Source organism: Echeneis naucrates, chromosome 8, assembly GCF_900963305.1.
Source record: "Echeneis naucrates chromosome 8, fEcheNa1.1, whole genome shotgun sequence".
Lineage (NCBI taxonomy): Eukaryota > Metazoa > Chordata > Actinopteri > Carangiformes > Echeneidae > Echeneis > Echeneis naucrates.
In genome coordinates, this window is record NC_042518.1 from 17,657,479 (window position 1) to 17,672,719 (window position 15,241).

The following is a 15,241-nucleotide window of genomic DNA, read 5'->3' on the forward strand; positions in this document are numbered from 1 at the left end:
TTATTTTATTTGAAACTCATACATTTCAAATCAAAATGATCAAATCATAGCAGTTACATCAAGGCACTTTATACATAGAGCAGGTCTAGGTCAAACTCTTTATGGAGTTGTTTAAGAGTCCCAACAGAGCCCCCCATGAGCAAGCACTTGGTGACAGTGGTAAGGAAAAACTTCCTTTAGGAGATAGAACCAGACTAACCAGAGCTGTTTAACTATCAGCTCTGTCATAAAGGAAGGATTTAAGCCTGATCTTAATACAGTGACAGAGTCGCCTCCTGGACTTATACTATAAGAGGATATATAATATATATATATATATATGTAATATATATATAATAAGAGGAGCCTGATAACTGAAAGATCTGCTTCCTGATTTACTCTTGGAGACCACAAGTTAACCTCCAGCCAGAGAGAGAAGTGACCTCCTGGGACAATAAGGAACTATGAGCTCACTGAAATATGATAGTTTGTCATTAAGAGCTTTGTATGTAAAGAGAAAGATTTTAACTTCTGTTCTGAATTTTACTGGGAGCCACGGCAGAGAAGCTAGCACAGGAGAAATGTGATCTCTCTTTCTGTTCCTGTTAACATTCATGCAGCAGCATTCTGAATCAGCTAAAGGATTTTCAGAGGAAATACACTGGTCCAGTCTGGAGTGAACTGGCCTGCTGCAGTGGCAAAGGAGTGGGAGATGTTTGATTGTGGACTGGGAACTGGAGATAATCTTGGCAGGAGACATGGGGAAGGAGTTTAAAGCCATGGCATCCATCATCTGAATCATAGGTGCTGAGCGCTTTGGAAAGGATGAGCCAAAAGTCAGAACAAATACCCAACCAAAGGAAAACACACATCTGAAGGAGATAGCAATTCTCAGAGGGGGCCTGTAATGGCTGAGGATATTCCAGGTTTCTTGATTAGTTTTTTATTGTACTGTCTGCTCTTGCTGGCCAAAACATTATAGCTACTTATTACACAGACATGAAGATGATAGCAATCATCAAATGTCCTGTAGTAAACTTAATGCAGCTGGCTGAAATGGGATATGAAGCAGGAAAATTAATTGTTCACCTTAAATAAACAGCTACAAATACATCCTCTGTACTTCTGCTTGTTTGCATCAACACTAATCAACAGTTGCATTGTGTGGAAGATATTAAGTTGAACCATTTGAATCTCCACAGGTTGAACACATCTTTTCATTTGATAAATGTCCCTGCTGCAGAATTTTTTCCTTCTACATCATGTGAGGGTGTCAGTATTATAAATTCTTGAAAGATGGGCTGCATATTGAGAAGATATCCAGAATGGCAGTCAGTCAGGCTTTTGGTCTCAAATAGAGTCTGAGTTTGCAAGGTGACAAATATACTATTTTAATTAATCCAATCAATTTAATTTCATCATTACGATTGGTATGTTTGTTGTGTGGCAGCTTGAGCTCAGTGTGGCTTAAAATGTCATCTTTCACTTCTTTTGAAGATGACAAGATTTCAAATTTTTTTTTGACAATAAAAGTAAAATGTCTAATATATTTAATGAAAAACTCAGTAACACACTGAGCCAAATAATTGACACACTCACAATGAGGTTGTTAAAACAAATATCATCCTCACCAACTCAAGACTTAAGTGAAAAAACAAAATATTACAATTAAGACCTGAGCCACTGCCAAGTCTGTGACAACAAACCCAGTGAGGAAAAGTACAGTTTAGAATACATCAGTAAAACAATCTGAATTTCAAAATAATCTTTGAAAGATGAAAAGTGAGAAAGAGGATAAAGAAGTATGTGAAAATGCACATGTACACACACAATATTGAGACGTGTCTAAAAAGAAAGGAATTATTCTGTTTCTGCATTAAATCTAACATCCACTCATGCATGGAGTTTAAAACTCCATTATCTTCTCTTTCTCTCTGAAACACACACACACAGTCATCACATGAGCGAGCAGCTACTCTTGGGTGAAGCAGTCCAGCGTAGCCAGCCCAGTTTGTTGTCATTGTATGGTGGGTAACGCAGCCCATTGAGTCTCTCCAAAGCCCAGCCGCGCAGCATGCAGGCCCTCCGGTGGGTGAAGGTCTCAAACCCCCAGCGGCCATGGTAACTTCCCCACCCACTGGCCCCTAGACCAAGCCATAAACAGGAATATCAGCCAAGAACAGACACAAAGACACTCACAGGTTGGAGTCCCACTCTACAAACAAGGAGCTATAATCTCATGTGGGATTCAACATAATCCTACTATATTAATAAGGCTAAGGGTAACATGTGGGTTCTGTGGGGCTGCAAGTATAACAACAATAAGCCAGCCAGTAATTGGGTGCCATGTTTACTGTTATAGCTAGCATGTTAGCATGCTAAACTCTGCCTTTCAGATTGTATTGAAGTCTATGTGAATATGACCCTACTTTTTACTTGATTTATTAGCTCAGTAAATGTATTCCTCATCAGTATATGGTCCCCGTCTTTAGCTTAAATTCTTGATGTTATATGATGAATTAAAAAAAAAAAAAAAAAGATGGTTCCATTTAGAGGAACATAGAGCATAAAGCAGAAGAATGGATTACGACATGACTACACTTTATAAGTTAATAAGTCCATCTACTCTTTAGCTATGCTGCTATAGGCCTAGACTGCTGTGGGAAGCACTGAGCACCTCTCTATCTCCCTCTCTAATGCATAGACATTTATAATCATCCTTCTCCGAAGTCCATGTTTCTCCCAACTTTGTTATGATTTGGCGCTCAATAAATCTGATTTGATTTGATCATTAGGGGTTGAGGGTAGGAAACCGAACCAAGTCAATCAAAGTCAATGCAACATATTTACTGAAAGCTTGAATGCTATGAAGTCACTCATCTAGTGACGAAAGATGGTTTAGATCAGGTCACACCTACCTACGCCTCCAAAAGGTAGGCCTGGCAGGGTCATGTGTATGATCCCGTCATTGGAGCAGAAGCCTCCACTACTCGTGTTTTCCAGCACCTTGTTGATCACCTGCAAACAGGAGACACAACTGAACATTACATGTAAAAGTAACATAATTGGTCCAAGGCTACAAGGTGGGGACTGCAGAGCCAAACGTTCTTACAGAAGATTCATTAGAGAAGACATAAAGAGCCAATGCTTTCTCTTTACGGTTGATGAAGTCAATGCCGTCCTGCAGAGACTCAAAATTCAGGATGGGCAGGATGGGACCGAAGATCTCCTCCTCCATCAAGGCATCATCCTCAGACACATCCACCAGCACTGTGGGGGCTGGGGAGGGCACAGTGACACAGGCATTATACAGGAAATCTTCTGACATCCAGATGTTAGAAACACAATGCTAATTAGAATATACAAGACATATCCTACAGTGCACCAACTCTTAATTTAAGAGGAAAAAAATACCAGTCAATATCAATCATATTAAGACTATTAATTGATCATATGTTACCTATAATCCAAGATGATGGTTCTTTACAACAGCCAAACGAGTTTCCATTTCCAGCCTTTCTACAGACATTCCTCATACATGTGATTTTGTACAAAATCAACTAGAGTTAGAGCCTCACAGCTGTTTCGGGTTTCATCTCACTTTATCCACTGTCATTTGTGGATAAATAAATTTGTGGACCATTTGCATGAAGTCACACTGACCTTGACCTTTAACCACCAAAAGTCAGTCCGTGTCCAAATAAATATTCAGACCAATTTTTTTTATGAGCCTATCAAACGAAGACTCATACATCATAACCTGAGGCTATAGCTATAGGCCAGTGCCTGTGGTGAAGATGTACTATCTGTTTGCTTGTATAACAAAGACACTAAAAAGCTGGCTGAATGTTTCTCTTTAATTCTCAACTCAACCTTTATTTGCAAAGCACTTTAGAAACAACCAAAGCTGGCCAAAGTGCTGCGCAGGTCAGTAGAACAGAAATTAACTTGAGATAACAATAAGATATTGAACTTAAAATGTATTAAAATACAGACATAAAATTAAGTGTAGATTGATATAATGCAAACGTGAAATAAATATACAAATAAATTACAAAATTTAAATAAATTACTAAATTAAAAGCCACAGAAAAGAGGTGTGTCTTCAAAAAGATTTCAAAATCTCTATAGAGTCAGCAGATCTGTTGTGCCGTGGCAGATTGTTCGAAAGCCTGGGAACAGCCACCCCAAAGGCTCAGTCACCTTTGGGCTTTGGCTGAGATTTGAGTGCAGTCAGTAATAGTCATTGTCGCCTTCATAGTATTCAACATTCTTCCAGGGGCATGAATGTGTAGCAGCTCGGTCAGATACTGGGGGGGGGGGGGGGGTCAGCCTATTAAGAGCTTCAAAAATAAACAGTAAAATCTTAAAATCAATTCTAAGTGAGAGCAGGAGCTGTGGACTGGGAAATGTGTTCACGTTTGTGTGTCCCAGTGAGAAGGCGGGCTGCGGCTTTCTGCACTAGCTGCAGACAATGTAACAAAGTATGATCCAGGACAACATAAAATGAGTTGCAGTAATCCAGGCATATTTTAATAAAAGCATGAATTACGGTCTGCAGGACTCTTCAGGAAAGACAGCTCTTAACTTTATATAAAATCCTTAAAGAGAAGCTTGGTTTTACAATCAAGCTAGTCTGTAGGTCAAACTTAAGTCTGGTTTCCAATGACCGGATGTTGGGTGTTAGCGGGTCAAGAACATCTGCCATGCTATCCAGTGGATCACACCTAAATGTTATGATCCCGATCTTATTCTCATTCAAGTTTAAAAGGTTCCTGACCATGCAGGATTTTGTATAATTTTGACATTCCAGCAGTGTCTTTACAGAGCCAGTGTCTTTGAGTTTTAAGGGGAAGTAGATCCCAACATCTTCAGCATAACAATGAAAAGAAAGATTATACTTTTGGAATATTAGGTTATACTAGGTTATAAAAAGAACTCAATTTCAGCTGGCTTAAGTGCCCTCTGGAAGGCAGAGAAACTTGAGAAACTTTGGGAGTTTTCCATTGAGCCAACCATCACACGTCTGACGTACTGTGACTTTATGTACAACACAGCATCACCCACCTATGTACTTGTCATCCTCATTGCTCTCTCCTCCCACAGCTACTTTGCCATTCGACCTCTTCAGGAGTTCCATCAAACGTGCCCAATGTCTGGCTGACACAATGCGAGACAGGTCTGGAGAGGTTTGAGGCTCCTTGCCATAGAAATCCTCCAGGGCTTGGCGCAGCTCTGGCAGCAGGGCATCCCGAGTAGCTGCCGAACACAGCACGTAGTCTGGTGCCACGCAGCTTTGGCCTGCGTTAAAAAATTTAGACCACACCAGGCGGCGAGCAACACCCGCGATGCTCACCTGGCCATATATTAGGCATGGACACTTCCCACCCAGTTCCAATGTCACTGGCGTCAAGTGGACCGAGGCTGCCTGCAGGATGCTGCGTGCCACAGCCTGAGAACCTGAAAGAGAGTAGAAGGTTTGATGCCAAAAGTCAAAAGTATTGTGTCACTGCTGACCATTTCATAACATAAAAAACCAGCCTGTCTGGCATCAATAATTGTCTGGGATAACCTTGACCAATTATCTAATCAGACTGCACACTTCCACTGTGGCTCTTTTATTTGCAGCATCACAGCTTCTTTTGTTATTTGCATTGTGGTCTTTGTTGTGCAGTGACCGCTTTCAGCCAGTGTACAAATCACGACTGACAATTTTTGCCTTGGGAACCACAGGGTATTGTTAGCCAGCACTGCTAACACTGTCAAGCTCTGTCCGTTATATCACTTCAACATATAAAATGTGCTAACTATACCAAATGTTTTGATACATCTACTAGTCTCTGATTCTGGTCTGGTCTGGTCTTTTTTCATCAGAAAGAAAAGTTGAATTCTTGAGCAATAAAACTCATTTAACTCTGAACATTCAGAAACTTCACTGCTACAGTCTCATAGGGTTTGGGATGAACACTAGTTTATAATGGCTGCCATTGCGTGCACACTCAAAATATAAACTGTTGTTGTTGTCTACTGTCAAAAACAAAATCTGAATCTTATCTTTTTCTTTAATGTCTTTTCCTCTATGAAAGGTAAATCTATACAATAGTGTAACATGCATCAATCTTACCTGTGTAGAAGATGTGGTCAAAACGATTCAGCAGAAGAGACTTGGTCTCCTCCGCTCCACCACTAACAACTGCATAACAGTCCTGTCAAATTAAATCACATTGTAGCAAATGTCCAATTCACTCTGTCACATCAGGTTCATAATTATTAAAAACAAAGTTATTTAATGAGTAGGAAGAAACTTCAGTCCAGAAATGTCAAAGACATATTTTAGAAACTGTCCATATTGTGTTTGTTTCATAAATTCATCACCATTCTGTAACCGAAAACCATTGAACATGTTACACTACTAAAGACACCTGAGCCAGAAGAGAAACCCTGAGACATTGTTTTACCTGAGACAGATACTTCGGGATGAGTTCTGCTATCAAAGTGTCTGTAGCAGCACTGACCTCTGAGGGTTTGATCACCACACAGTTTCCTGTTGGGAGACAACACCAACATCAACCATCCAGTAAAGACATCAGCGACTGGATAGCAGCTCTGTTGCACTTATCTCATGTTGTTTAGCTCATACAGCCTCTAAGCTGAATAAAAAAAGGCTTTAAATTAAAGCTGTACCAATAAAGGTTTTATATCACCACCAACAAACATGATTTTGTTATTTTATGTGCAAAATGAGGCGGTCAATTGTGTCCATTGTGGTAGTTTTACTGGCTAGTTTCCAGTGGCAGCTTTAACATTTAGTTTCCAAGAGGGATCTTGTTGGTTGGAAAACCAAATCTGAAGTACATGAGGCTGAAAAGCTCCATGGACCTGAGAGAGCTGATGAAGATTATTCTCTATGGGACTATTATCATTGGATGTGCTCATTAGATTTGTGGTAATGAAAAAAAAATTGATCATGCAGCTTTCACTGCTCACATATGGATATGAATGACACCTGCTGCAACAGCTGCAACCATAGGTAAGAGAAGGAGTTGCCAGGGGTAGTTCCAGGCTCCAATGATTAACACAACTCCTAATGGCTCCCTCTTCACAAAACAATCATCAAATTTTGTGGCCTGAAAATGAACAAATATGAGAAAAATGCACATTAGAAAATAAACAGAGTATGTTAGAATCATTTCTTGCCAGAAGAACTCATAGGGGCCTGTAATTTTAAACCCGATGGGCCAGTAATGCTAGATCGCCAGAACACCCTTTAAACACCAAATAAGCTACAGTGATAGCATTTGTGCTCTAACTGCACTGATGTATGTACAGTAGGGTGTGTCAGTACACAGTGGCATCACAGTAGAATCTGTGGTGGGTGTGGCTGAAAGTAAAACCCTTTTCAGCCAGGTTTTGAACAACTCATTAACTTTATAAACTGGACATTTTAGGACATGTCAAATGTTGGTCAAACAGAATAATATCATTTACATAAATTAAACATTTAAAGCAATTAAAATCTATATTGTAAGTATATGAAATGATTTCATCAATTATATGGAAACCTACCAGATTCTTGTCCACATATTCTGGCTGCATCCAGCTTTTGAAGTTATTGAGGGTGTAGTGCAACTCATTGATGACAATATCAATCTCTGACAGGACAGCCTCAAATTTTGGCTGATGGACAAGAGCAGACGCATGAAAAACAGTTAGCTGTTGTTCAAGTGTTGCAGAAAAACAATATACAAGCCGTGCACAAATTCCCAAATGAAGTAACACTAAACTACAAAAGGATAGCTATCATTTGTACAAATGTCTAATGTGTGTATTCATTTAACTGTTGTTCAAGGAGGGAAATATGCACAACAGCAAAGTATTTGTTTAAGGCCTTAAAACAGCAGATTGCAAAAGGACAGCTGTGAGCAGCCAGAACTGCTGCTCAAAACAAAACTTTGAGGACAATGTGTGTGTGTGCCCCCGCGCATATGTTTCCATGAGACGCTTGAGCTCAGTCATGTACCTTTGCCAGGTCTTTGTGCAATGCACCCAAAATCTGCTGTTCATTGTCCTTGATCATAGACATCAGCTTAGTCAGCTGGGTGCGACGGAACTGCTCTGGTAGTGTGACGCCTGAGCGAAACACTGACCGCAGCCTTTCCACCACCTGGCTATGAGTTTCCATCCTTCCACCTGAAACACACAGTTGGGAAAAAAACAATCTCATCTTTCAAATACCTTGAAACAGGGGGAAGCCAAGACAAGAACTGAGTGGTTCAGAGGATCTTTGTCCCCACAACTCCGCCCAAAGAAGTGGCTCAGGACATGAACTGACAACTAAATAAGTTATTAGGTTACTAATTGTACAACACGTGAACGTGCGTGTTTGTGTTATTCAGGCCTGTCTATAATGTGTCTGACAGACAAGTGAAATGACCATTTTAATAATTCCTCTGTTATTTCCAGGATTATCTTGCATTTAAAAAAAAAAAAAACGAGCTTCGAAAAACCGACAAATACCAACAGGCGGCTCCGAGGGCGTCAAGTTATTTCTCAATATCCTGCAGCGGAGAGGAGACGTTTTATATATATATATATATATATATATATATATATATATATATATATATATATATATATATATATATATATATATATATATGTGTCTTCATTTATCCATTTATGTATTATGTATTCATTTATCAGCCGAATTGACCCTAAGGCTTTAACGTTTCACGGCTTGTAACCGGAAAGTGTAGACACAAAACTGAGATTTTTCAGCGGAGTTCCGTGCAGCGCCGTCAGACGGAATGAGCTCCTGTTGCTGCACCGCCGCTACGGAGCTCGCCGCCAACATGGCCTGGTATCACGGCTCCCGTTGTGTTTAGTGATAATAACAATAACGAAGGTAAACGTTGTGTGTGGTAGAAGCCATGATTACCTGCAGGACAGGTGCGGTGAATCTGAGCCAGTCCTTTCCCTTTTCCCCTCTGGAAGTTAAAGAATCCCTGAGCTCAGGACTTCGTGGGAGGACCAGCCACTGGCTGTTCTGCTCGGAAAACCTCACAGGAGATTCAGGTAAGAAGAAAAACATGCAGTGGATGGTCCTGTCTGGTCGCGGTTTGACTGAGGAATGCTGGGAGTTCTCTGGTGTTTCCGGGTGTCGTCCCTTTTCTCACTACCGGTTGGACTTGGTGGGTCTCGCTTGCGGCGGGAGGAGCCGCCTCGGCCGAGCCGGAAAAACAGGCGGGGGAACTTGTCGGACAGGCTGCTCAGTCTGGATCTCCGTGTGCGAACCGTCACCCAGTTTACAGACAGAGGACAGAGGACGGCTCCAGCTGTACCAGGTGTCAGAACCATGCGGGCTCTTTTCACTTCACAGCACAAACAGCTGAGCTGAAGCTTCTGCTCTCCCTCAGGCAGCGTCATCGTTCACTCTGGGTTGATTATGACTGACTGAAGTTTCCCTCTTTGGCCTCTTGGTGGCTGTGAGTTCTCAGTACAAGCCCAAACTGAGTCAAACTGGACTCTGGACTGGACTTGAGACACTAGCTCCAGCAGGTCCTATAGTAAATCATCCATGAGCCTGAGGGCACAGAAGCTGCTGCAGTTTAGTTCAGTTAAAATGCTTTTACTCCATGTCGTTTGTTACTCCAGTTATTGTCATCACTTTCATAGGAATCAGTGTAGTCTTGTTTATTTAATGTTTAGAAAAAGATACAGTATAAATTGAATTTTCACAGATGGTTAAGTAAAAACAGTCATAGGGTTATGAACTTTGAGTCCTCCAGAGAATCTCACATTATTCTGCCCTGCACTCGTCACACAAAATGTAAACAACCAACCCCTCAATGTATGAATAAACAGCAAGAGAAAAAATTAATTCAACCATGGCAACATTGGTACACAGGCTGGGGCTCATCGTGGTTCTCTGCACTGTGGTTAGTACCTAGTTCTTAGGTTTGATTCCTTTCTGTGTGGAGTTGGTATGTTCCCCCCATGCCTGCGTGGGTTTCCACCAGGTACTCCAGTTTTCTCCTATGACCCAAAGACATGTATGGGCTAACTGGTGACCCTAAGTGTGAGCGGTTGTTGGTCTCTGTCTGTTGGCCCTGTGATGGACTGATGACCCATCCAAGGTGTACCTTGCCCTCATCCAGTGTGAGCTGGGATTGGCTCCAGCATCCCCACAACTCAAACAGATAAGCTGTAGATGAGTAAGTGAATGACACCATTAACCTCCGATGAGATGTGGAGCTAACATACAGTTTATAAGCATCATGCGATGGAACCACACCTGAAAAATCAATCAGCATTAATACAAAAACTTTATTCTCACAATATCAAAATTGACAGACCTACAGAGATTTGTAGATTTAAAGGAAATAACAGAGAAAACAACTGAATATAGTGACTCCTATTGGGAGTCATTACTTGAATGGTATTTATTTGTGATGCTGCTGAGCAGCAGCACTAGGTATGTTAAATAGTGACTCACATGGCAAATGACAGTTAAAAAGAAACATAAGAGCAAACATGGCTGGGGGGGATTGGTCATTTTGTATTTAATCCTGGCAGCAACAATTATCCAAAAATCAAAATAAAAACAATATACGCATTGAAGGAATTCTTTAGAAGATAAAATTGTGAAACTTCCTACAGCGGCATATTTTTCGAAAAACAAAAACAAAAACCTAACCCCTTGCAAATACTTCTAAAACTAATTGACAATGTTCATGATGAAATAATACTACATTTGTGGAGGTTAAATGTGGTATCTACAGAGTCAGAGGAGGACAGCAGATGGAAGGAGGCTCAGGGCAGAGAGAAAATGACCATCTTATATAGCTGAAGACGAGTGACAACAGTCATGGGCCCAGTATCCAACTTCACGCCTACAACCTCTCACATAGTGACTGCTCTGTCAGGCTTCAGCAGTGCAGCAAAAATTCAGGTATTCAAGCTGAACCTGTGTGGAGCTTCAGAGGGTTTGGTGGCTTTTCTGTCTAGCTGCTGAGAGTTCGGGCTGACAGAACGGTCCAGCAGCGGGATGGAGTGCGGCAGGTGTGAAATGGTACCAGAGGTTTCAAAGCATCATAGCTGTCTGCTTGAAGCCTTCAAAGAAAGTAGTCGGCTACTGGCTTCTTGGAGGGGATGCCCCTGGTCTCTTGTGGCGCTGCCTCAAATATGATGAACTCTCGTTGTAAATGCTCATCTAGCTCCAAGATGGCTGCCACATTGCCACATCTGATTATGGGAGGAAAAACAAACGACTGGTAATGGTATTCACATGTTTGTAGCCAACGGAAGTAATTAAGGGTAGATCAACAAACTGCTGCAAACTCTAATGTAAAACTAGTCCTGAGTAGATAAAATTTCAAATGTTCCTTGTTAAAAAAAAAAACAACAAAAAAAAACAAAAAAAAAAACAACCTTCTTTGACTTTGCTGGTTGACTGGTATTCATTTGCTTAAGTCATTCGTCAGCTAATTGCCAAACATTTATGAAACTAACTTTATTGCGCAGATTTTTGGGAGATAACCTAAGTGATTGAAATCATGGGATAGAAAAGAATATTAGTGTCAACTTGGTGATTCTGCTGCATTACAGAAATGCATACCTTTAATACCAAGCCTTTAAAAATTTATTTTCACATAAAGCAGCACCAAGTGAGTGACTGGTTAATGAAACTGGTAACAGATCTTTTAAAATCTTCTCAGTTGGGTCTCACTCATGTGTTAGACTTGTTCTGTAAAAAAAAGTATTAATGAAACCTCCTACCTGTAGCAATAGTTGGGTGCCGACCACACAGTGAGTACTGTCTCATTGAAGTGCCACTTATAGCCCTCCATGACCAGCTGGTGTGCTCGGCAAATCATGTGGATGTCATTGGCAGCATTGAACTGGGCTACCACATCGCTTCCAAACAGGTATCCAGCTCCTCTGGGACTCACCCCCCACCCAGTGGTGTCTGAATACAAGGAGAGGAAACCAGTCAGGCAACAAGCTGATTGAACACAGCATCAGGATTTGAGAAAGGGTTCACAGGGCTTTCACTTATGGCGTTGTCTTCTCACACTATTATCCACATACATCTCACCATTAAGAATACACAATTTACCAATTTTTAATATGCTCTTGTACACCTGTGATGACCATATGCAGCAACAGTCTTTTTTGTTTTTGATTTAACAACAAAAACCCTTTCAATTAATTCACGTTTCTCCAAAACCTTCCCATGTTTTGCATTATTACCCAAATCCTCTGTAAATATTTAAGTAATTCTACTACTGCTACCAGTGTACCTACATCATCGTGTCAAAACAGTTTTCTTGAATACAAATCAGCATGTGAATTGACAATGCAGCGTTGAAGACTTCAGAGATTCCTGTATACCTTCAGGGTCCGACCACAGGAGGTCACACATGGGCCCATCATGGGGCACTTCTTGTTTTCTGTCAATGGTTCTGATCTGGTCCAGTGTCTGGATAGATGGGGACAAGCCTCCGTGCACACAGAAGATCTAAAGGACAGAAAAATTAATGGATCAAGTCATGGATTGGACTGGATGCAAGTTACTCATGCCAAGTATATTCACATCCACTGTTATTAAAAGCAGTACTGAACAACCAATCTCACCTTGCCGTCAATAATAGCAGATAGGGACAAGTAGTCAAAGATCTCAGTGCAGTATCTCCAGACGGTCACTGAGCCATACTTGCGGAGGCATTCATCATAGAAGCCATAGACCTGGGTGATTTGCCGAGACTCGTGGTTTCCCCGGATCAAGGTTATCCTATCTGGATAACGCACCTTGGGAGCATAGCAGAAACAAGAAGATGAGGATGCCTTGTGTAGTTCTGAGCACATACAGACATGAGCATCAACAGTTTACACAGGCCTCATGGCTAAGTGTTCAGCCATGGTGCAGTTCAGCAAAGGACATAAACTAAAATTCATATTTACCTTAAGGGCTAGCAGAAGAAGGAAAGTCTCAACACTATAGAAACCTCTGTCCACAAAGTCACCCATGAAGAGGTAATTTGTCTCAGGGACATCTCCACCAACCTGCAAAGTTAAGATAGTTAAAAATCACTATTTAACAATCAGGTGCCACAGAATTCCTATAAAATCATCCAAGTGCGATGTTTTAACTTGGACAGCTACACAAAAAAACAAAAACAGTTCAATAATGGCCAACATTTAATAGCTGGATAAAGTGTCACTCTCACGCTTGTTCTGAATGAGTACACAAAAAAAAAAAAAAAACATGAGATAATTTTTGAGCTACAGTATCACGTTTAATCCATTAGAGATTATTTTTATTATTGCTGACCAAAATTCACCAGCAGTTTGGATGCACATGCCGAAGCTACAGCAGCAGTGCAGCAAAATCACCCTGCCAAGACGTTCGTACAGTGACGGAAAGCTAGCATCTCGTCTTGGTTTGATCCATTTTCACTTCTTTTCTTTCATATAAATTTTTATGTAAACATACTATTATTGCCTTGTTTAGCCTGGCTCGTCACTTTATAGTATAGACTCATCATAGTGTTAATTCTAACACTGACTAAGTATTGGTTACACAACCAGCAAACAGCTCCTTTAAAACATCACCACCATAATAACAATACAAAAGAATAGGACTAAGCATCAACATCCAGCTACCCAATTTAAGGATATAACAGGAAAAGCAAAAAAATGAAGAAGCAAACAAACTTACTCTAAACAGCTCTTTCAAGTCATAGAACTGACCATGTATATCACCGCATACCTGAGGGAATTTAAGAAAAACAGCATTACTACATTTGTTTCCTCTGATGGGAATTTTTTGCAAGCAATTCAGAGATAATTCTTACTGTGACTGGAGAGTCGACTCTTTGGACATTGCTTTCTTCAACCAGAATCTCTCTGAAATCACACGCACATTTAAAATAGATTTTTTTCCTCTGTTAAATCATGTTTGGGTTTCTGTTCATGAATTAAAAACACTAGCAGTTGGTTACACAACAATTACTTTTAAAAAATAACAGAGTTGGTGTTGGCAGCAGTAGAGTTAGTGGCTTTTTATCTATTACCTAGCTTTGGCACACAGTGCTTTGACTTCATTTTCCTTAATGAGCTCACAGCGTCTGAGCTGCTCTATCTGTCGGTCCAGGTCACTGATGTCCCCCATTGTCACACACATAAGGAGAGCTGCTGAAACTATTCAGGCACAGGCTCCTCTTCTCACAGACAGGGGTCACTGAGAGCTGGCTGTTTCTTCACCAGGCAAAGGGGCAAACAGTCACAAGTGTCCTTTCACAGGAGGCACACGGGATTGTTCAGTTATAGGACATCAGACATTTGTAGTGCGATTACTCCGAATATGGAACTGCGAAGGAAGGAAGCACAGAACAGCTGAGCGATTTAATAGTTAGCCGGAAAAGACCAAAACATCGCAACAAGTCACGCAACCCAAGGAACATGATTGGATTGCAACTATTGTCTAAAAACTTGGATTGGAGTTTTCTTCGTCTGGTTCATAAATTGTCTTTTCTGGCTCATATGGGAAAATAAGGCAGCAAATGTTGGTTCTTGTGTTACACAAAAGAATGGCAGAACAGACAATACTGACGTTATTCGTCAAGGAATGTGGGGCCTATGGGCGTAGCGTAAGCTACCGTTAGCGTGTTAGCTTACATCGCCGCCAACGACGTCAGCGAACTACTGATTCTTTGATAATTTGATCAACCATTTTGTTTGTGAATTCGTCTTGTGGGTTAACCGCAGCCTTTGATAGCTGGTACAAAAGGACCGCCAATTGTTTGCTAATTTGATTAAGTAATCTATGTAGGTTAGTTGGCGAAAGTCTGTGCGTTAGCTGGCTAGGCTTAGCCGTCGGAGTACCGGCTACGTGAGCAAAGAGTCAAACGGTGGTCCTCGGCTAACTCAAGCTAAAACGTTTCATGCGCTGGGTTAAATCGGCAGCTCGAAAGAAGGGTCCATTACCGTTAAAAGAATGGCAGCTGATCGTCGAGGAGAGGCACACACACAAATGTGTTCATTCCGTGGATCGTGTGTCGTCTTCGCCTTCCACCGGCTCCTTGCCTTGCCCCGGTCTTTGCCGGTTCACTCGCTCCTGCTCATGAACACCAACGACTTGACTGTCACTTCCGGTGTAGGGAACGCGCCTCGCACGGGAAATGCGGATAAACCCAACATTAATACAAGGAGTGAGACAAGGGAGGAAGTCTGGAAACAAAAGTTAGATCAGCCGTATTCT

General features: G+C 41.2%; 2 protein-coding genes across 2 annotated transcripts; both read right to left on the reverse strand.

The window, feature by feature from the left end:
* Positions 1–54: 54 nt before the first annotated feature.
* On the reverse strand, positions 55–9,352 carry aldh3b1 (aldehyde dehydrogenase 3 family, member B1). The gene is made up of 10 exons (XM_029509232.1): positions 8,918–9,352; positions 8,000–8,169; positions 7,546–7,656; positions 6,986–7,106; positions 6,438–6,523; positions 6,104–6,185; positions 5,047–5,439; positions 3,092–3,258; positions 2,898–2,997; positions 55–2,123 (listed from the first exon to the last, which is right to left on the reverse strand). Exons 2-10 carry the CDS (start codon positions 8,159–8,161, stop codon positions 1,936–1,938), a joined length of 1,410 nt encoding a protein of 469 aa, XP_029365092.1. The 5' UTR covers positions 8,162–8,169; positions 8,918–9,352; the 3' UTR covers positions 55–1,935.
* Positions 9,353–10,285: 933 nt separating this feature from the next.
* On the reverse strand, positions 10,286–15,117 carry LOC115047965 (serine/threonine-protein phosphatase 4 catalytic subunit B). The gene is made up of 9 exons (XM_029509233.1): positions 14,968–15,117; positions 14,055–14,350; positions 13,836–13,887; positions 13,700–13,750; positions 12,943–13,044; positions 12,616–12,789; positions 12,373–12,499; positions 11,758–11,947; positions 10,286–11,223 (listed from the first exon to the last, which is right to left on the reverse strand). The coding sequence occupies exons 2-9, from the start codon at positions 14,162–14,164 to the stop codon at positions 11,094–11,096; spliced, it is 936 nt and encodes a 311-aa protein (XP_029365093.1). The 5' UTR covers positions 14,165–14,350; positions 14,968–15,117; the 3' UTR covers positions 10,286–11,093.
* Positions 15,118–15,241: the final 124 nt, after the last annotated feature.

Coding starts and splice junctions, on each gene's coding strand:
- aldh3b1 (XM_029509232.1), bottom strand. CDS start 8,161: ATGGAAACTCATAGCCAGGTGGTGGAAAGGCTGCGGTCAGTGTTTCGC. Junction 7,107..7,545: donor AATATGTGGACAAGAATCTG/GTAGGTTTCCAT, acceptor GTTCATTTTCAG/GCCACAAAATTTGATGATTG. Junction 3,259..5,046: donor TGAGGATGACAAGTACATAG/GTGGGTGATGCT, acceptor TGCCCTCCCCAG/CCCCCACAGTGCTGGTGGAT.
- LOC115047965 (XM_029509233.1), bottom strand. CDS start 14,164: ATGTGTGTGACAATGGGGGACATCAGTGACCTGGACCGACAGATAGAG. Junction 12,790..12,942: donor TTCTTCTGCTAGCCCTTAAG/GTAAATATGAAT, acceptor TATGCTCCCAAG/GTGCGTTATCCAGATAGGAT. Junction 11,948..12,372: donor CCTGTGGTCGGACCCTGAAG/GTATACAGGAAT, acceptor CCTTGTATTCAG/ACACCACTGGGTGGGGGGTG.